The following is a 23955-nucleotide window of genomic DNA, read 5'->3' on the forward strand; positions in this document are numbered from 1 at the left end:
TTATACTGTAGTGGGGTATCTATGTGGGTATTATACTGTATGGGGGCATTATGCTGCATGGGGGCAGCTATGGCGCATTATGCTGTTTGGGGGGATTTCTTTGGGCATTATACTGTATAGGGTCATCTGTTTTGGCTTTATACTGTATTAGCTGCATCTATGAGGGCATTATACTGTATGATGGCAGCTATTTTGCATTATACTGTGTGGAAGGCAATATGGGAGCATGATACTATTTGGGCTGAATTGGGTGGGATTAGAGGCGTTGAATAAAATAACAAAAATTGCCACTATGTGCGCCGCATCGGTTGTCCTTCTTTGTGATACTTGAAAGTTGGGAGGTGACATGGCATGAAACGTCATTCCAGGAGGCCGGCCTGGAAGAAGAACACAGACTTCTGGATAAGTATATATATCTTTTTTTTCTGAGTTTCTTTTTTGCGGCGGAATCACTGTGATTCCGCCGCAATAAAAGCAACAACTTCTATTCGTTGTGTGTTTTACCTCCCCATTGAAATTAATTGGGAAAACCCACAACTAATAAGCAGCGTTTACGCAAATACAATTGACATGCTGCAGAATAAAACGCAGCACCGCAGGTCAATTTCTGAGCGTTTTTTTCCGCTCACTATTTATGCAGCCTGTGAATGAGATTTGTTTCATCTCATCCACTTTGCTGCTACTGTATTATGTTGCGGATTTTCCGCAACTAATTCCGTTGTGGAACATCTGCAGTATTTACGCAATGTGTGAACTGACCCTAACCGCCCCAACCGCAACACCGATATCCCCCCCCCTCGCCCCCGCAAGTCCCTGGAGAATTTTTTTTGCATGAAACTGGTCTTTGGTGCAAAAAAGTTTGGAGGCCGCTGGTATAGAGGATCAAGGAGCTGGAAGTCAAGGCTAGCAGCAAGCAGAAGAAACCACAGAGGGAACTCAGGAGCCAGGCAGCTGCTTCTGCTTGTGGTGTCTGTCTCGGCTCCTTGATCCTCTGAGAGATCACGCTGATCCTCATTGATTGGATAGTGACAGAGCGGCTCAGGTACACACTCCTTTTACACTAAGCCCTGGTGAAAAAAGGGAATATATTGTCACCTGCCAGAGGGGGGAAGAGAAAAATTTAGCTCAGAGCTGGCCCCCCGAAGCACGCTGCAGCACCAAGGGAGACACAAGAAAAAATGAGAAGGGTATTTTTTATATGCTGCATAAACTTTAAATTACTTTAAAACAGCTGTTAATGATTGGTATGGGCTATTGGTATGAAAATTATTCATGGGATAACCCCGTTAATGTATGCTGGCAGTTTTTTTTTTATATTTGGGGACGTGACAGGCCCTCTTTAAATTATTTTATTAAGTCATAGGAGTTACTATATATAGTGCACCAGAATTCTGGATGAAGTTGAGCCAAAAAACCGGCACACATGACGTATGCCTCATTAATGAAGTGTTTTAGAAATTTTTGTGCCTTTCTAGATAAGTGAGTGTGACTAAGAGGTACAGGGAGCATGGCTAGAGAAAGATGTGTGGCCTAAAATGGAGGATATTGCCCCAACATTTTGGTGCAAAAAATCTAAAGTAAACCAACCAAGAGGTAGCGTAAAGTAAGACAAAAGTGTCTCATATGTCCAGCAAGATGCACCAGATTTATCATACAGCATGAGCCACTGGGATACATTTGGCTCATTTTCTGCCTGCCTGGGCTAGTTTTAGGCTGTCTAAGTTTAAGACAGTATTAATCAGTTTGCCTCCATATTTATAGAACTGTTCAACTCCTAATCACTACAATTCTCATTAATTTATATGATTTTTAATTTGCACTACAGCTGTGCAAATGTTTCTCGTCAACCATACAATATGTGTTCTTTTCTCCATTGTGCTATTTACAAGTATGTTTTCTTCTTTGCAACTTTTCTGTAGAATCAGTATTTCAGAGTTTTCTTTTTACTGTTTTAGAAGACAGCAGTATTTCGTATGTACTTTGTAAAGCAGATCTGTCATGAGAATATTCTGTCCTATTTAAAGGCTATGGTAATTTTTGGTGGCTTTTATTTCATGAAATGTATGTATTTTACCATCTAATACACTTTTGTAACGTACTGTTATTAAAAATGATGTACCATTTAACTTCTGCAGCTTCTATTTATCACTGTACATAGAAACTGCAGAATACCATTGTCAGTTGAATCCATTAGTTACCTAGTCTGACGGATCGATCTGCAGCACCTCCTGTGTGCTCTGAGCAATCTTTTAAGCTTAATACTAAGCAAATCAAAGTTGATCAATGATAAGGGAATAGTAAGGAGCCACAGAATAAATCCAAATTTTATATATATATCCACATATTTTTTTATATATCTATATATATCTATATATATATATCTATATATATATATCTATATATATATATCTATATATATATATATATATATATATATATATATATATATATATATATGGGAAATTCAGCTGATGCTAAGTAAGATAGCAGTCGTGTAAAACTCCATGTTTGCGCACTGAGGTCATTTTGACTTTTCTTATACGTACACCGTCATAGTACATTACTGAAGTAGAGCATTACGCTCCATTGAGACTCTAACTGAGTCATGCATTAAACAATATAAACCGATACCCTTACCTTTATATAAAAGTTTCCCTTTACTTTATGTCCTCAGCTCTTGACTAAGCAGAATATCTGAAATGGAATAATAGCAATTTACTAAACACGACATAATAGTTTTAGCTCAAATTTTAACATTAAACTACACAAGAACAGCTTACTTTCTAAAATGAAATGTATTGGCATGCAACTCCAACTGCAATGTACTATCGAACAGTTATGCAATATTATACAAGCTTATACTTTATTCTCATCAAAAAAGTAAACCAATCACAGTGACAAAAAGCCAGCACTTAAGATTCAACAAAAAGAAATGTCTGGAATAGAAATCATTTTGGTGGCCCTATTTCATGGTTTTCATTTCCACAATATATTACGTTAAATAGCTGATATTAGCAAGAGTTGCATTACTGTTATGGTTAATTTTATTTCTGTTTAGTTCATTGAGATTTATAATTTTGATGTCACTAGTTAATCTTAATTATTGGTTTAAGAGCCTAATATCCTAGTTGTTATGTTCTCATAGGTTTACTTTTTTAACTATAAGTAGCTTAATAGTTGAGAATATTTAACATTTACTCGCATACTGAAAATTACAGAGTTACTATTAGTGTTACCTGTTTAGGGTTTAGTCATCCTTTGACTCCTGCGACACTTTTCCTTAATAATCATCAGCCATCAAGTCTGATAGTCTCAAAAGAAATATCAGCCCTTTAAACTGCTTTCAAGGTTCGTGATATTTAGCACTGGAAATTACAAATAAAGTTTTTGAAGTTGAAGTTAAAGTGCAACATTTGGGCAGTGACACTGATGATTATTGGTAGTAGAGATAAATAGTTATTAAGATGATGCAGTCAACACACTCCTAGGAGTGACAACCAAAATCTAGACAATGATTACAAGTTAAATAATATATTTAATGTTTGGGGTGACTCAGAGTTTGAAGATCTTGGCATTAGGACAGTCTAATGGTGGTAAGTCGTAATCTTACCTCTTTTAACTCCATTACATTCTCACGAGAGACATGCTAGTGGTGCAAACAAGTCCGAGTTTTTGTTTAGTAAGATGAAGCTTAGAGAGTCGTTTAGAAGCCATTTATCTCCCATTAACATCTTGAACATTAATATTTTCTAACCGCGTATGAAATAACAATTTAGAAGGTTAACGTTTAAATTATTTAACAAGCAAGAGTTATTAAAACTTTTAAAATATTACACAAGATACTTAAAACAAACTTGGGATCATTTTGCAATTTTTTACGGAAAACATTTTAGGCATCCCTAGAAAAGGAAATACATCAGGCATTTAAGGCTACAGTCGAAAGCAAGTGATTGCAAGTTTAGTTTCTTACAAAATGTCAGCTTTATTGACAAATTCTAGCAGACATATTTGACAAATTATGATTCCTATTTAGAGAAGATTACACATTGATCTTTATGTGATTGTTTTAAACAAATACAGATTAAAACACTGACAGATTCAGGTAGCTACATACATTACAGTAGCTGATTAGTTTTCAACCCCATTAAAACAGCATTTTAAATTAAATTTACAAACTTAATACTGAACATTTTGTTTCTTATACGCATCAAAAAAGCCAGTTTAAAACATCCGCTCTACAATTTAATTATATTATGTTCAAAAATCATATTCCAATAGTTTAGCATCCCTGCACAAATGAAATTCCAGGCCTGGCATGTTGTGTATTTGGCTAGAATTTACCAATGCTGTCACACGTTCATGCTTTTAAAAAGTTAATACACCACAATGAACAACAACCAAGAGAACATTATTCCGTTTCATGGTTTTAGACAAAATGATCCTGCATTTTTTCAGTCCATGTTTAAAAAAATATTAAAGCCAATGCTACACCACATGTTATCGCAAATACAGAAGTACATAAGGAAACCACAAGCAGTTACCCCCAAGATAAAAATGGACTATTACTTGTCATGTTGCTGTTTTATGCAGAGCCATAGGGCAATTAATTGTCTCTAAGAGGGTACAAATTCTGAAGACCTTCAGTATCTACCATACGGATGTTCTCTGTAACCCCCTCTAGTTGTTCTTTGTAGTGATGCCTTTAAACTGGATCGCGATGAGGACCATTCTTCCTCCCCTAAAGCCAAGGGAAATAGAGAAATATATACACTTTGAAGATTTATTTACTTTATTTCAGGTTTTTTTTGCTAAAGAATATTTTCAATTTCTTCACTTTACATATGCTTAATATTTACAAAGTCTAAACTAGAAGTAGGATACACAACAGAGAGGGGGCACCATAGAAAAGATCAAACTGGTTACTCCATTAAGGTGCTGGGTTTTACCACCCAAGACAGAAGGGCCTTCAGTTTGTTTCTCAATCTTTTCCCTGATCATGACCCTTGGGCAAATTATCCACCCCCTGGTTCGCTAACAATTCAGTTCCTTTGGAGAGTGAGGTACTGCATAGGCTCTTGCCAAGTAATAGCAATAGGGATAGGACCAAACTGGACTGGGACCACTCTCTCCAAGGGCTCCATAGCAGACACATAGGTTGCCTCTATGGTATGTTTTCCCTTTTAAACTAGGGTTTTTTTAGTAAATATAGACACCTAGTTAAAGGGTTACATATGAAATAAACACATATATTTAGGTAGTATAAAATATTACCAATAAGAGCGTCTTCCCCTTTATATTATCATAATTATTGCTTTATTTCCATATAGGCTTTATTTGCCTGAGTTGGAAAATAATTTCTGTCCTACCAGGAAATCCTATTATTATTATTCTTACAGAGAAACTTTCCAGTAGGCTGTTTTGAATTACTTTAATTTATTTTGTATATTTATGTTTCCTTTGAGATATGTAATCCTTTTCTCTCTTTCTTTACGTGAATTATTTTCACATTTCTCTTTATTTCTCAGTTAGGCTTCTTAAGCACTTCTCGATACTTTAATAAGTCAAATAAGAGTCTCGTAACAAATGTTCATGAGCTGCTTGGTCAAAACCAATAAGGAAGTCAGCCTCTGGATTACTGAAGATTGTAACTAGCATGAATTAGAGGATTTGATTATATAATGTCTGATTTCTTACAAATTCTTCAGTATTTTAATTTGCTAGCTGCACCCTAGAGTCTAATATAAATATTTCAAGTCTCAATTACTTTGATAGTGTTATTAAAATGAGGCCAGTTTGTTAACACTTCATGGTCCTATTTTTCCTGCTTGTTCATTTGAAAATAAAAATAAAATTAGCAAATTGCCGTTTTTATTATTCAATCTATGTGTAGAACTTGGTCCAAACATCCTAATATTAAAATGATACACCCTGCATAATAATATAAGGAATATTCTTGCACAAATCAGTTTTAAGAATACCTGTAAGCTCTGGGAAGCACTTTCTACCTTTCACAATGGACTCTGTCATACTGTTCTGCTCCATGCTTAGATGTAATACATAATATTGGCAGATGTCTTATCCACATGCAGTACATACTGTTACTTTTGTTACACGCATTGGAATTAGTTCTGCCCAGATAACTTGCAAGTGACATGTTAAGTCACTTAATATTTATGTAATATAGTCAGCAAGTATTCGGTCAATCCAACATCATACTTGCTAATAACTCACCACAAGCAAGTTGCGTAAGGAAATATGTGATATGATATAAAGACATGCGCTACACAGTCTAGACATACACATTAATAGTGATAATAATACATTTCTGGTCCTTCCTGATATTCTCTATTGAATATTCAGATGTTCAATTTAAGACTCTTTAAGAGTAATTTTGAACAGCATTTTACTGATATTTGGTGGTGGGTAACTTTAGCAGTCTCTATGTACTGTTTATGCCATCAATAAAAAAAACTATTTTGGTAAGATGAAAACATCATTGATGATTGATATAATTAATAGATTCCAGACATAAATTAGTTAATGTTTGTTTTTTTTAGCCTGAAAAAAAAAGAGTTATTAGGATAGCAAAAGAAGGAAATGTAAAGGGATTCCTACACTACCAGCTCCAGGACAGACAGTATATCCACTTGCAGTGTACTAAAGGGATTTGAATACATTCTTCTTACTTCACATTACTGCTCTGATACTAATTTGAAGTGACATCTTTCAGCAAATATCTGAGATTTGCAAAATGAATCATTGTCAATTATATTGATATGAAGATTAATGGCTATCATGATCCCATACTCCTTAGAAATAAGGCTTCAGTTTTTTAGTTAGTAATAAGATACAGGGCTAAACTAAAAAGTTGAATGTTTATCAAGTATGTTCTTATACTTCGTAGAATCCTTGGATATCTATACTCTATTCTTGTTTATGATATCAGCATTGCCTTTTCATATAAAAGAACACCATTATATATTAAATGGCCTGCTACTGAGTTGCACTGGTTTCAATTGCGTAGCAGAGTTAACACAATTTTGGGAAAAGCCACAATGAGGCCAAAAGACCCTGTAACCAGTTAAGTGATGGTAGAGATGTTTATTTATCTACTCCATAGCTAACCATGAAAACACTCATTCCATTAAACCAGATTTCTTCAAGGAAAGCTATGAACTGAACAAGTTGAACACTTATCTAACCTCCCCATCTAAAAAAGATGTCAAGAAGAATGTGTACTAAGGTTGGAAGGTTGAACTAGAAGTACTAGCACAAAGATGAAAAAGAAAGACAGACTATGCACACTGCATGTCCTGGCTAGTGATTTTAAGATACTGTCATTAGAGAGCTCTTCATGTAAACTATATATTGAGCTATGAATCGATGAAGATTGTTTTCAGATTGGTAAAATGTAAACAAATAAGTGGATCATGAATCAAATCTAGGAAAAGCCGGCTGACAATAAAGGCTAAATTTACAAAGGGCAATAAAAAACGCAGAAAGAAACACCAAAAAACAGGTTAGGTCTAGAGATGAGTGAATCGATTCTACACTAATTGAAATTTGTTACAAATTGCCCAAAAGGTTCAGATTATAGCAAATCCAAAACATTTTGGATTCATCCCACATGAATCTCTCAAAACAGTGGCTGCCATTTTACAGATGAGAAGAAGACACGAAGATAGAGAAGAAGGAGCACATGACCTCGGATGGCAGCTTGGTGGGCTTCCCTATGTTGACTTGCGGGCAGCCCTCCCACTAGCAGAGTCAATCATGAGGGGTATGGGTGTGGATCACAGTCATAAAAGTCATAGCCACTAACAACAGTCAAGCAAGGAAATGCTGCTACAGATAGATAGTGGATTAGTGTCAGTGAGAGTGTTTCATAGTGAAAAGATTAGATATAGTTAGATTTACAATAATTTGACAGAGAGATACATTTTAAAAAGAGATAGGAGTTAGTCAGTGTCAAAGTGTTTTTATTAGACAGGCAGCTATTGCTGTGAGTGATTGCTGCTTCAGCTACACAATATATTAATTTGTGAATCACCAATCTTTATCACATCATTCACAAATATTTAGTAATCTAATAGTGGCAGAAAAAATTGGCTTATTGTTCTGCGTCAAGCAATTATACAGCACTGGTATACATCAGTTTCTGTCATGACAATTTTTTTTTAAAATATATAGATTATAAATTGAATCCTGGGGCTTATAGGGTGCTGCTGCCTACTGATACAGATGTGTTGTTTTGCATATATTTAATTTCACAGGGCACAATCAGACATGGCGGAATTGCTGTTGAATTCTGCTGCGGACAGTCCACAGTGGAATTCTGCAGCAGCCATTTTTTACATTTGTTTCTATACATTTTTAGCAAACTTAGTTCAGACGTTGCGGAAAACAACAGTGCGGAATTTAGGCTGGAGTGCAGAAGTTTCCCTCCACAGAATGCACATTATGTTGCAGAGAAACAGCGGAATTTCACTGCGGATTTCAGCCTTTGCATTGCAAAGGCTGAAATCTGCAGGAAGTCTGCTGTGATAGCCACAATGACTGAATTACCTGACAAATATGAAAACGTTGGTGCAGATTCGCAACGAATCTGCAGCAGCATTTTTAGCGGAAAAATTCTGCCACGTAAACCCCCTTAAATCACCCCATTTTAAAAACTGCATCCTCACATTATATAAAACAGCATTTAGAACTTTTTTTTTAACCCTTTTGGTGTTTCAAAGAAATTAACGTGGAGGCGAAATGTACAAGTTTAATTTCTTTTGCAGGAATTTATATTTTGCTGTGAGGGTATGTTCACACAACCTATTTTCGGCCGTTTTTCGGGCCGTAAATGCCTGAAAAATCATAAGCAGAACGCCTCCAAACATCTGCCCATTGATTTCAATGGGAAAACGGCGTTCTATTCCGACGGAGTGTTTTTCGCGGAGTTTTTTTTACGCAGGACACTTCTTGGGACGTTTTTGGAGCCGCATTCCATAGACTCTATTGAAAAAAGCTCCAAAAACGGCCGTAAAAAAACACAGCGAAAAGCGCCACGAAAAACGCAGCGAAAATCGCGAGTGACACAAAAAAACGTCTGAAAATCAGGAGCTATTTTCTCTTGGAAACAGTTCCATATTTTGAGACGTTTTTGACTCTGCGTGTGAACATACCCTAACAAAGAAGGTTTTACCAGAGAAACGCAACTCAATAATTATTTCCCAGATTCTGCAGTTTTTAGCAGTGTTAATGGGTTTCCCTACATATGGTGATGTCATATATGTGGACGTAAATTGCTGTTTAGGCACACTGTAGGGTTCAGAAGGGAGGAAGCACCATTTGGCTTTTGGAGCGCAGATTTAGCTTGGTAGAAGTTCTGTCTGTCGTTTTGCTAGTATTTCAGTTTATAATGTGGGGGCATATGTAGGCAGTGCGGAGTACATCAGGGCATAATAAGGGGGTATAATAATGTGGTAAATAAATAATAATCCACATATGTGTGGCCGGTGTCGCATTGATAAATGGTGCCCGATCTTATTAGCATTTGGAACGCTCTGCATATTTTATGTCGTCATATTCTGAGAGCCATACATTTTTACATTTTTCTCCACCAGAGCTGTTTGAGGCAGAATTTTGCAGCGTTTGCACAATATAATAATTTTTTAAAATTATTTATATTTTGTGTCACCATATTCTGAGAGCCATAACTTTTTTATTGGCTTGTTTATTGCGGGACGGGTTGTAGTTTTTATTGGTACTGTTTTGGAGTACATGCAACTTTTTGATCACTTTTCATTCAATGTTTTGGAGGGGTGGTGACCAAAAAAATTGTGATTCTGGCATTGCTTTTTATTTTATTTTTTGCAGTGTTCACCGTGCGGGTAAAATAACATTATAGTTTTATAGTTTGGGTCGTTCCGAATGCAGTTATACCAAATATGCGTACTTTTTTTTAACGTTTTAATAAAAGACTTATAGGAAAAAAGGCAGTTTTTGTTTTTATTAACTTGAAACTTTTATTCAACATTTTTATTAACTTTTTTTAGCTTTTATTTGTCCCAATAGAGGAGACTTGAAGGCCTGCACCTCTGATCTTTACCCTGATAGATTGCACTACCCACGTAGTGCAATGCATTAGAGCAGTCAGTTATTCACTGACAGCAAGCCTATTAGGTCCTACCTCCGGGCTGAGCCTAATGGGCTTCAATACGTGGCAGACCATGAGGCCATTGTTAGGCCTCTGGTTGCCATAGCAATGTTTGGCATCCCCACAATCACATCGTAGCAATGCCGACCGCTTCAAACCACTAAGATGCCGTGATTGATTTTGATCACGGCATCTAAGGGCTTAATGGAAGGGATTGGAGCTAGCTCCATTCCCTGCCGTTACAGCAGGGTGTCAGCTATAAAATACAGCTGACACCAGCGGCATCTTCCTTTTTGCTGTCGGAAGCCTTTTATGCTCCACCTCCGGGCAGAACCTAACAGGCTTCCATACTTGGCAGGCAGGAGGGCATTGTTAGACCTCCGGTCTGCCAGAGCAGCCATCGGAACCCCGCGATTGCATTGCATGGTTCCGATCTGCTAGTAAACACCATAGATGCAGCGCTAGCTTTTGAGAGCTGCATCTAAGGGGTTCATCGGCCAGATCGGAGGCCAGTTTCGGTCTTGGCCTTGCAGCAGGATGGTGCGGGCTCAGCTTTTGAGCCCACACTAGCAATACAATGTACCTATACGTTGTGTTGCGTTAAGTACTTAACTACAACAACGTACTAGTACGTTGGATGTTGTTAAGGGGTTAAAAGCAAAAATGTATTCACTCCTATGATTAAAAAGGGTAAAATAGATAAATTAAGGTCAATTTGCAACAAATTTTTTTTTTTTTTAGTAAGAGTGATAAGAATACTGCATGGAGGTTTTCACTTCTCAAATAAAGAATCAACATGTTTCTCAAGACTTGACACTACTGAATGTTGTTTCAAGAGTCCAATGAATATAAGTCAATACTAGCACAATGATCACCTCTCCTTTAGGAGGTCCTATTTTGTCGCTGGGGCGAGGCAAGTGTACAAGGTGATCTGCCTCGCCCTCCCACGCTGTTCAGCCTAATTCCTCTCTTTATTTTAAGGCTCCCTCTTCTTCTTTGTTCCTCCCCTTTTTCCACATAATTCGAATTAATGTGAAAACCAAGCTTTATTGGTAATAGTTCAAATATTATTCCTTTGAACAACAGCTATGTTTGTGCGGGCCTGCATGCTCTATTTTGTGCTGTTGTTGTACTACACACTGATATTGTCTGGGTCCCCTCCCCCCCGCCCAGTTATCCCCTTCCCCTTTTGACTTTGTCTTTATTATTGGAAAATGTAAAATAAAGAATGATAAAAAAGAGTAATAAGAGTACAAAATGTTATCAGGACTGCATAAAACTCTGTACTGTACAATATAATATTATAACCCCCTGCCCATATACCCTACTTGGGCATATGAATATAATAGAGGGTGTTTTTCTCACTTAGGACTCCCCTCTATTAGCCAGAGTGGAGAGCCACTAAGAAAGAGTGCCTCCTGCTATAGCGGAAATGGCATGGCCATGGTCATCAGTTAACTTGAATGGGCGCTATGTAATATATGTAATGCCAATGCTGCGCCGAATGTATGGCTTGTCGTAGTTTACACTGGTGATACCAGTTAATCGCTGGGGGTTTCAGAAAACAGACTTACAGCATTAAGCTGTTCGATGGGACAGATTACTTTTTTAAAAGAGTTGTCTTCTTAAGACAACTCCTGTAGGCGAATCTTTGGACAACTATTTAAACTATTTGAACTGACAATTACATAATTATATTATTTTAAAAAAAGTCAACATTACCATAATTGTTGTAGTTTTCTTCATTTGTTCCATGTCCATATTCATAATATTCTGGAACACTATAACATGTGAAACCAAAAAGTAGTTAACATTGCATAAAATACTAGACTGCATGATCTGTTAATGTTATTGACATATAGTATGGTTGTTCTACGAAGGATTATTGCATGGTTGTGAACATTCATTAAACATGTGAGTCAGTATAAACCTGGAATACTGTACAGATCTTTATGGAGAATACATTCATTTGTGATGATTATTGCACCACTAGGCTATTTTCCTACATTGTGAGGCCCCATGCACACGACAGCAAAAAACCTCAGTTTTTGCGGACCGCAATTGCGGTCCGCAAAAACGGAGCCATTCACTTTCATTGAACACTGACACCTTTCCGTAGCACTACAGAAGGGTGTCAGTGCCGTGGAAATGTTCCTGGAATTATGGAACATGTCCATTCTTTCGCATTTTGCGGGCCCTGCTCCCATACTTTGTATGGGAGCACGGCCTGAAAATGCGGCTGTCAGTCAGCGGCCGGCCGTGCCCGCAATCGCGGGCCGTGATTGCGGGCACGGTCGTGTGCATGGGGCCTAAGCTGCATATACACAGGGTCCATTGAACCACCGTACGGATTGTTTTTGAATTGTGTGGGGAAACCTTTATCTACAAGAAATCCATGCAAACAGGGGAAGAACAAACTCCATGCAGATTTTGCCTTGCATTTATACCCATGGTTCCAGGGCTAATGGTCCCTAGGTGCCGACTGCTGTGCTATCTTGCTTAAGTAGATTTTAAGTATATTTAACCCCGTAAGGACGCAGCCTATTTTTGATGGAAGGATTTTTTTTTCTTTTATCTTCGCGTTCTGAAAGCCATAAAATTTTATTTTTCTTATAAGGCCTTGTGTTTTGCGAGACAAGACGTATTTTTTTAATGGCACCATTTTGGGTTCGGTATAATCTTTAGTAACTTTGTTTTGGGGGGGGGGGGAGTAAGCAGCAATTCCGCCGTAATTTTTTTGGTTTTGTTCACTATACGCTATAATTGACATAATAACTCTATTCTGTGGGTCACTACAATTACAGCAATACCAAATGTATATAGTTATTTTATGTTTTTTTTACTTTTGAAAATTATTTTTTTGTGTCACTGTATTTAAAAACCCCTATCATTTTTATTTTTGCTTCAAAAGAGATCTATAAGGGTCTTTTTTTGCGAGACAAGTTGTAGTCTTTACCGGTACTATTTCAAGGTGACTACTATTTTTTATCACTTTTTATTAAATTTTTTGAGAGACAGGATGATCCAAAAACCAGAAATGTAAGTATTTTATATTTTACACTGTTCACTGTGTGGAATACAAAAATTGTGTTAATTTTATAGAACGGATCGTTACAAATGCGGCATTACCAAATATGTATAGTTTATAATTTTTTGCAAAATAAATGGTTTGGTACTGGGGAACAAGGCAACTTTAAGGTCTTTTTATTCACATTTTTCCAAAACTAATAGATCACTAATATTCCAAAGATAATAATTTTACAAATTGTATGTGAGATGTTTAGTTTTTTGTCAACTTTGGTTGAACACCATTTATCTGTCAATAAAAGGGATTTGAAATATCTATCTATCTATCTATCTATCTATCTATCTATCTATCTATCTATCTATCTATCTATCTATCTATCTATCTATCTATCTATCTATCTATCTATCTATCTATCTATCTATCTATCATCTATCTATATTAAGATGTGCAATCATATTTATAACAACTTAAAATATGGTATTTGGCTTTGGCCACAGAATTGAATTTATTGAACTCTGTAATTTTTTATTTGTGTTCTATCTAGTGAGACATTATGATATATGTGTTATAATAACATATTACATGCCTAACTTAAACAAATTGTACTGTAGTCTTGGTTCACATCTGCATTGTGTTTTCCATAATTCTGTTCTGTCATAGGGATAGAAAAACTGAAAAATATGTTTCAAAGCTCCCATTGATTTCAATGTTTTTTAGCTTCAGTTGAACTCAGTTTGGCTCCGTTCTGTCAGGTTTCCATCTTTTTACAGGAAAAAATAGCGTAGTCTGATGCTCTATTTTTTTCCATCCAAAATGACAGAAAGTAGCGATTGCACGATCAGAAAAAAAATTACATCATTGTCATTGATCATATCTTTTATGACGGCCTAAATGTTTTTATTTGTTTGTGTTATATCTCCTCATGTAAATAGGCATCTGCTAGTCATTAGCAGGCGAGACAGAAGGAAAGTAGGAAAGACAAGCGATCTCAAAACTATTGACGTTACGGAAAAACATACATTATTGTTACATATAAATGGATGTCTTTCGAACGTTAATGAATTGATATATCGCCGATCATTGCTCGTTTATACCAATTTATCTTGGTAAGAGGACCCTAACTCACATTGACATTGGTGGAATTTAACTACAGGAAAATGACAGATTTGTCTAAATCCTCATGTTGGTAGAAGTCGCAAGTGACTAACTGTGATGCGGCTTCCATGCAATACTATGCCCCAGTTTTTTTTTTTTAATTTTAGCACAAGACCTCAACATAACAAAATGTGAAAAAAGTGAAACGGTCTGAAGACTTTCCGAATGCACTGTATATGTTGGCAACTACACGGCATCTTTCGAAAATCTCTCATGCAGTTCGAGCTGACATCTGTCACGTTATAATTAGTCACATGTGAGTGCTTTCATGTCTCCGCCAGTAACTGACAAGATCAGCACACCGTTCACAGCAGGTTATCAGCTATTTTTTTCTGTTGTAATCAATATATGTAACAGGACTTCCTATGCCATACACTGTTTCATTAACAGATACATTCACGCATTGCCTTAGCCTTTACTGCGAATATTACAAACAATAAACACAATTCAAATTTCGCATTTAAATGTCCATATAACACCAGCAATGTTTATAATGCATGAGCAAGGTTATATGAAGAACATCTTATTTGTGGCACTTATTATCTGTTGTGTGCCATGGAATCCAGCCTTTGACTTTGTCTGACAAATGCTTTTCTTGCTGAGACGAGATTCTGGATGAAATATGTGAACTGTGGTTGCATTTTATCTAACCTTTACTTAATTTGATCTATAAAAAGTAACAACTGTATTGAACCTGTTAATAAAAGGGTCTAAAACTTGTGCTGAGAAATAAAATAGGTTAATTGCTTGCAATAAAGCATGTCTCAGTGCTGCCCAAGGGGAGCCATGTGGTAGAGAATGTGATGTGTGCCTGGAACAAAAAAAGAGTTCACCTAGATAACTGCAATGAAACGGAACCAAATACAAACTAGAATATAGATGTATATGAGATTTTACCTGCGCTAATAAATAAGGATATTTGTGCTTAGAGACTATGTGCATCCATTTTTTTATCACTTCAATACATTTGGAGAAAAAAATAATAAGCAAAGTTGGAAATAGTCTTGAGAATATGTTGCTGCTCTATTCTGCTTCTCAAAAAAAACAATAAAAAACGTAAAGGCTTCAAGTATACCTCAACTTTATTGCTCAACTGTGATGTGAACAAAGCCTAACTTTCTGAAAAAATGTCTGTCTCTTTCAGTCTGCATCTTAGGCCTCAAGCACATGGCAAGGCTGTCTTTATTTTTGCAAATCAATATTGCAAACAAAAAAACAAACAAAAATACACCCCAAAAAAACATATATTACAATATTACAAACAGATTACATCTCTTTCCCTTCCACCCCCACACTTACCATCCCCCACCCACTTGTCTCTCGTGCTTCCATATTTAATTCTATTTCTCAGGGATAACCATATTCCACTGAGCGAAGATATCCTGAAACTCGATTCCATAAAATTTCTTTAGAAACTCTCGCCATCTCTCCCGAGAGAGAGTACATCCATCTTGCTTCCCCTAATTTCCTTCAACCACTACATCCATCAACATAATTGTTTCCAAAATATCTATTAGCATTTACTTTATAGGAGGTTGTGGTTTGATCCATTTTATTAATATTGCCTTTTTGGCGGCCAGGACTAAATCTATCAAAGCCATCCTATCAACTGGCATTTCCTAAAAATGGAACAAAAAAAGCCACATATCTATTGTAATTCTCACTCCAACCACTAACGGAATTACCTCTTTAACTTCCCTAATACACGTCTGGATTAAATTGCATGTCCAGAATGTGTAGAATAAAGAGGACCTCAATTCTTCACATTTTAGACATTGGTTCTTATAATCAACCAGATATTTTCCCAACGGAATACTAAAATCATAATATAGCCCTATAAAGAAATGCATTTCTCTCCATTTTTCAGAGATCATTACTCTTTTAACCATTCTACTTCCTTTCTGCACTGTTTGCATGATCTCACATACTGGCAAAGTTATTCCCATTTCCCTGCGCCACACTTCCATTGAACAATATTCTTGCTTTACCTGTTATTTTTTTTAATATTAGCGTCAATTTTTGCCAACGAGACCGATGTCCCAGAAGAAGTTAGAGATTCAACTGATAGGATCAACCTGAATCTATTCATTCTCCTCTCCTATGTTTCTCCATACACAAACACACTCAGTTGCTTGTATGTAAAATAATGTCTGTCACGGTTCTAAAATTGACGACAAAACCCACGTTAGCCCCTTATTTTCCCATTCATTCAAAATTTTCTGCAAAATCTTAAATGATATGCAAGGATGATCTTTAATCTTTAATTTGCCATAGATATGTATCATAAGGTCGCACAATTTTCAAATTTGTTGCCACGCTTTCCTTGTGTCGACGATTATGTAGTTTTATGGAGCCATAGGGACTCGTGTGCTGCTGCAAGGTGCCTCCATACGACAATTTCCATAATATTGCATGTGATGGACCATGATGGTTTTTCTGTGTTGAAAAAAACTTCCATATTACTCTGTATGAAATCGAAATCCAATGGACATACAAGGGCAGATTTATTAATGCTGTCTGACATTAAACTTAGACCAGACAGTCAGAAGATGCACCAAATTTATCAAAGTGGTGCATGCTGTATGATAAATTTGCTGCATCTTGCTAGACATGTTAGGCACTTTTCTCTTCCTTATACCACTGTATTGGCTTAGCTAACACCAGTTTTCTGAACCAAAGTTTTGGCGTATGTCATCGCATTGTAAGCCACGTCCTTTCCACGGAGCCAGCCCCTTTTCTACAAGCTTTTGAAAAGTGTCTAGTGATGTGCAAACATCTGTCCTTTTTGGTGCAAATCAATCATTAAATGCAATTTAGGAATTCAGGAGCAACAACACTAGTAAATCTGCCCCATAATATGTTCGTATGTTTCTCCCTATATTTTTCTAGGAGCCATATTAAAAATTTATACAAGACATCCATAAAGGGACCACACATATGAGACCTTAGAAAGATATCAATTAAAAGGTGATTATTAACTCTCAGACATTTTATTTTTGCTGCTAAAAACGAACCCAATCTCCTCAGTATTTTCTCTTAATCCAAAGCTTTAGTTACATGGCTGCAATGTGCCAGGATATACTCTAATAAATATCAGAGAATCATCATGCCAACAGGCAACTGCCTTATGTTATCATTAATTGCCCTATAAATTCTCATTAAAGTCAACATAAAACATTTATACTTCCATATACTCAACAGTCTCATTGCAGCAATATGCAACTTTATTTATGCTATCACGTTAGCACTGAATTAGTATATGCCATATGGCAAATTATTATTTTTTTAACACCAATATAAAAACATTACATAGATATTTAAAGTCCATTTTATAAATGATTTTGAGACATCAAAAAAGAGTAGTATGGAAATGAAATAGCATTGCAATGCACTTGCATTCTCAATGTTCATCAATTTAGTAGATAGGGTTGGTCAGAACTCCACATATTAGTGAGTAGGGCAGCCAGGAGCAATGTGCCATAACCAAGGAATAAATGTGAGAATATTCTTATGAACAGATCAAGGCTGTAGTTAGGCTATAGCCTATCAACCTGTTCAATTGCACAGGTTAAACTAACCCTACCACATCCTTCCAAAACTTTGAAAACAGAAGACAGCTATTGGAGATTTAACAGCTTGTCATGCACAAGCTCCACAATTTATTTTCTGGAAATTAAGTATAAAGGATACAGTATGTACTCCTTTGCAATCATTTCTAAAATAAACAATAAAAATTAAGCAGCTTTGCAAATAGTCTTGATTTAAAATATCCTACCATTGTGTCTACATCTCCAATGCAGACATATGTGTCTCCATGGTTACAGAACAAACAAAGCCCTGTGTGTAGTCTGATCCTGCGGTCGTGTGTTATAAGGGAGTAAAAGCTGCAGGAATAGACTACATACAGGGTTTGTATTGTGGATTCTAACCATGGAGAAACATAGGAGGCCATGGGAGCTGTAAACACAAATGGTAGATCTATTTAGTCAAGAGTATATATATATATATATATATATATATATATATATATATATATATATACATATATATATATATATATACATATATATACATATATATTTTTTTATATATATACAGTCCAAAGATAGATGAACACAGCACTCCAGTACTTGCAAAATCAGGCCATGTGCTCGTCACCAGGGGATGAATCAATTCCCCAATTCAGAATAGGGAAAAACAGAGAACACAGTAACGGCACCAGGACTTCAAGGTAGATGAAAGCAGGGTGGATTTATTCACCTCAATACAGCAATGTTTCGGTTCAACAGGAACCTTTCTCAAGCCATCCTTGGCAATATGTTGCTGTATTGAGGTGAATAGATCCATCCTGCTGTCATCTACCTTGAAGTCCTGGTGCCGTTACTGTGTTCTCTGTTTTTCCCTATATATATATATATATATATATATATATATATATATATATATATATACATATATATATATATATATATATATATATACAGGGTGGGCCATTTATATGGATACACCTAAATAAAATGGGAATGGTTGGTGATATTAACTTCCTGTTTGTTGTACATTAGTATATGGGAGGGGGGAAACATTTAAAGCTGGGTGTTGACCATGGTGGCCATTTTGAAGTCGGCCATTTTGTATCCAACTTTAGTTTTTTCAATGGGAAGAGGGTCATGTGACACATCAAACTTATCGAGAATTTCACAAGAAAAACAATGGTCTGCTTGGTTTTAACGTTACTTTATTCTTTCATGAGTTATTTACAAGTTTCTGACCACTTATAAAATGTGTTCAAAGTGCTGCCCATTGTGTTGGATTGTCAATGCAACCCTCTTCTCCCACTCTTCACACACTGATAGCAATACCACAGAAGAAATGCTAGCACAGGCTTCCAGTATCCGTAGTTTCAGTTGCTGCACATCTCGTATCTTCACAGCATAGACAATTGCCTTCAGATGACCCCAAAGATAAAAGTCTAAGGGGGTCAGATTGGGAGACCTAGGGAGCCATTCAACTGGCCCACGACGACCAATGCACTTTCCAGGAAACTGTTCATCTAGGAATGCTCGGATCTGACACCCATAATGACATAAATAACTAATGAAAGAATAAAGTAACGTTAAAACCAAGCACACTATTGTTTTTCTTGTGAAATTCTCGATAAGTTTGATGTGTCACATGACCATCTTCCTATTGAAAAAACTAAAGTTGGATACAAAATGGCCGACTTCAAAATGGCCGCCATGGTCAACACCCAGCTTGAAAAGTTTCCCCCTCCCATATACTAATGTGCCACAAACAGGAAGTTAATATCACCAACCATTCCCATTTTATTTAGGTGTATCCATATAAATGGCCCACCCTGTATATATATATATATATATATATATATATATATATATATATATATATATATAAAGAAAGAAGATTTGCAGCACTCCAATGTGAAAAAAGTGGTGGTTTATTCAATCCAAGAACAACAGCAACGTTTCAATCCTACAATAGGATCTTTATCAAGCCTAGTGACACATCTACTACAGGAAACTCATATAGGGTTGAGACTACTTAACATAATTAGTCTCATTATAATACAATCAAGTATACAGTGTTGAAAAACTCATATAATGCATGTTATAAGGTATCATTATGAAACACAAACATGATACAGAAAGTGCGAATGTGTATATATAACAGTGTAAGTGGCAATGTACAGTGACACAAACATTAAAAACAACTGATTACAACATAATCATTTATGCCTCAGCGGTGTTAGAATCATATATATATATATATATATGCTTTATGAGAAATGGGGTCGTTGATACGACAATCTTGGTCCGTTACACGGATGAGGGGGATGGGACATCATATGCACGTGAAGACGATGCTATGTGGCTCCTAAAACCCTAGGTAGAAGGATGCTCTGAATACTTAATTGCGGACAGAGCTCTTTGTGCCAACGTGTGGATCATTCATAAGAAGCTGATATAATAACATAAAATTAAACCAGAACAAGAAACAAGTCACGACCAGGTGTTTGAAAAAATACAAATAATCTTTATTAAAGTCAATTAGACACATGGAGACAACGTATAACACTTAGACATAATAAAATGCCATGGACCCTCGAACACAAACGGAATCCGAACGTAAAAGCAGAGTAGCCCCCCAGATGTAAAAATGGTCTGACACAACCTATATATGGCTAAAGTGCATAAGTACATATTAATGAGCAGGTACTAGGCATGGTACGCTTTGCACAGATGAACACATAAATAAGTATAGAGAATATATATAAGGTACAATCTAAGTAAAAACGACATATAAAGTAGTATACCTACACCTGCGTATAAGAAGATAAATAGGAGATCAAGACCAAGAGGGGGACCTCTGCTTAACCCAACGCGCGTTTCGCTGGTGCTTCGTCAGGGTATCAACCCCTGACGAAGCACCAGCGAAACGCGCGTTGGGTTAAGCAGAGGTCCCCCTCTTGGTCTTGATCTCCTATTTATCTTCTTATACGCAGGTGTAGGTATACTACTTTATATGTCGTTTTTACTTAGATTGTACCTTATATATATTCTCTATACTTATTTATGTGTTCATCTGTGCAAAGCGTACCATGCCTAGTACCTGCTCATTAATATGTACTTATGCACTTTAGCCATATATAGGTTGTGTCAGACCATTTTTACATCTGGGGGGCTACTCTGCTTTTACGTTCGGATTCCGTTTGTGTTCGAGGGTCCATGGCATTTTATTATGTCTAAGTGTTATACGTTGTCTCCATGTGTCTAATTGACTTTAATAAAGATTATTTGTATTTTTTCAAACACCTGGTCGTGACTTGTTTCTTGTTCTGGTTTAGTTTTAATTAGTCACTAGGACCACTAGTATCATTCGGGGTATTATTCGGTTTGCTAAAATAACATAAAATTGCCAAACTATTTTAATATCTCCATTCTATTTTAATATCTCCATTCCTTACCATGAGGAGCATTGATTAATTTACTTGTTTTGGTTACAATATAGACTTTTTGTCCGACACAGCCATGTTACTGGTTATCCGTTACATAGTTGCATCAGTTGCTTGGCAACCTATGAAGCCGCTTCACACATGACCAGTTCAGTGGAACGCATTGACAAGCATTACATCATTTCGATGCGTCCGATGCGTCTCGCTACTGATCGACGATACACTTCCGTCTCTTGGCTTTATACGTATGTATTAAAGTCTAATGACTTTAGGTGTGCAGCGGTTTGCTACAATGTATGCTTACGAATTTACATACTAATGATTCACCTGATGTATCTGAAGTTCTGGTTGGTGAGTGGGGTTATGACGATTGATTCTAACACCGCTGAGGCATAAATGATTATGTTGTAATCAGTTGTTTTTAATGTTTGTGTCACTGTACATTGCCACTTACACTGTTATATATACACATTCGCACTTTCTGTATCATGTTTGTGTTTCATAATGATACCTTATAACATGCATTATATGAGTTTTTCAACACTGTATACTTGATTGTATTATAATGAGACTAATTATGTTAAGTAGTCTCAACCCTATATGAGTTTCCTGTAGTAGATGTGTCACTAGGCTTGATAAAGATCCTATTGTAGGATTGAAGCGTTGCTGTTGTTCTTGGATTGAATAAACCACCACTTTTTTCACATTGGAGTGCTGCAAATCTTCTTTCTTTATATATCAATACACGTCCGAGGATCGGGACGTTTTGCTGGGCACCTGATCGATTGATTCCGTGTGAGTGCTGCTGCTTTCTTGTTTGCTATATATATATATATATATATATATATATATATATATATATATATATATATATATATAAATATATATACACTACCGTTCAAAAGTTTGGGGTCACCCAGACAATTTTGTGTTTTCCATGAAAACTCACACTTATATTTATCAAATGAGTTGCAAAATGACTAGAAAATATAGTCAAGACATTGACAAGGTTAGAAATAATGATTTTTATTTGAAATAATAATTTTCTCCTTCAAACTTTGCTTTCGTCAAAGAATGTTCCATTTGCAGCAATTACAGCATTGCAGACCTCTGGCATTCTAGCTGTTAATTTGCTGAGGTAATCGGGAGAAATTTCACCCCATGCTTCCAGAAGGCCCTCCCACAAGTTGGATTGGCCTGCTGGGCACTTCTTGCGTACCATACGGTCAAGCTGCTCCCACAACAGCTCTATGGGGTTGAGATCTGGTGACTGTGCTGGCCACTCCATTACAGATAGAATACCAGCTGCCTGCTTCTTCCCTAAATAGTTCTTGCATAATTTGGAGATGTGTTTTGTGTCATTGTCCTGTTGTAGGATGAAATTGGCTCCAATCAAGCGCTGTCCACAGGGTATGGCATGACGTTGCAAAATGGAGTGACAGCCTTCCTTATTCAAAATCCCTTTTACCTTGTACAAATCTCCCACTTTACCAGCACCAAAGCAACCCCAGACCATCACATTACCTCCACCATGCTTGACAGATGGCATCAGGCACTCTTCCAGCATCTTTTCAGTTGTTCTGCATCTCACAAATGTTCTTCTGTGTGATCCAAACACCTCAAACTTCGATTCGTCTGTCCATAACACTTTTTTCCAATCTTTCTCTGTCCAATGTCTGTGTGCTTTTGCCCATATTAATCTTTTCCTTTTATTAGCCAGTCTCAGATATGGCTTTTTCTTTGCCACTCTGCCCTGAAGGCCAGCATCCCGGAGTCGCCTCTTCACTGTAGAAGTTGACACTGGCGTTTTGCGGGTACTATTTAATGAAGCTGCCAGTTGAGGACCTGTGAGGCGTCTATTTCTCAAACTAGAGACTCTAATGTACTTGTCTTATTGCTCAGTTGTGCACCGGGGCCTCCCACTTCTCTTTCTACTCTGGTTAGAGCCTGTTTGTGCTGTCCTCTGAAGGGAGTAATACACACCGTTGTAGGAAATCTTCAGTTTCTTGCCAAATTCTTGCATGGAATAGCCTTCATTTCTAAGAACAAGATTAGACTGTCGAGTTTCACATGAAATCTCTCTTTTTCTAGCCATTTGGAGAGATTAATCAAACCCACAAATGTAATTCTCCAGATTCTCAACTAGCTCAAAGGAAGGTCAGTTTTATAGCTCCTCTAAACAGCAAAACTGTTTACAGCGGTGCTAACATAATTGCACAAGGGTTTTCAAGTGTTTTCTAATCATCCATTAGCCTTCTAACACAGTTAGCAAACACAATGTACCATTAGAACACTGGAGTGATGGTTGCTGGAAATGGGCCTCTATACACCTATGTAGATATTGCATTAAAAACCAGACGTTTGCAGCTAGAATAGTCATTTAGCACATTAACAATGTATAGAGTGTATTTCTGCTTAATTTAATGTTATCTTCATTGAAAAAAACTGTGCTTTTCTTTCAAAAATAAGGAAATTTCTAAGTGACCCTAAACTTTTGAACGGTAGTGTATATATACACACACATATATATATATATATATATATATATCCTTTAATAATACAAATGCTGAAAAAATACTTAAGTATGTAGTGGTGCAAGTGTATTATTTTATCTAGCCCCTGATCTACAACACATCCCATTTTAGCAAGATATATATA

The 23955-nt window shown here is 36.5% G+C and overlaps 1 protein-coding gene across 4 annotated transcripts in view; it reads right to left on the reverse strand.

Annotated features, from left to right (window-relative positions):
* The window catches only part of KHDRBS2 (KH RNA binding domain containing, signal transduction associated 2), a 374758-nt gene that overhangs the window by 41170 nt on the left and 309633 nt on the right, over positions 1 to 23955 (reverse strand). For 3 of the 4 annotated variants that reach the window (XR_012883163.1, XR_012883161.1, XR_012883162.1), the window contains 3 exons: positions 11867 to 11925; positions 4567 to 4738; positions 2638 to 2694 (listed from right to left, as the gene is read on the reverse strand). Coding sequence is in view for 1 of the 4 variants with exons in the window: in XM_075861986.1 (XP_075718101.1) it covers positions 4641 to 4738; positions 11867 to 11925 (157 nt within the window). In the remaining 3 variants the exon portion in view is untranslated. Of the gene's footprint in view, positions 1 to 2637; positions 2695 to 4001; positions 4739 to 11866; positions 11926 to 23955 lie in introns of those variants that run through there. The other variant, XM_075861986.1, reaches the window with a different exon arrangement.

The sequence above is a fragment of the Rhinoderma darwinii genome, chromosome 4 (assembly GCF_050947455.1).
Source record: "Rhinoderma darwinii isolate aRhiDar2 chromosome 4, aRhiDar2.hap1, whole genome shotgun sequence".
NCBI classification, from domain to species: Eukaryota; Metazoa; Chordata; class Amphibia; order Anura; family Rhinodermatidae; genus Rhinoderma; species Rhinoderma darwinii.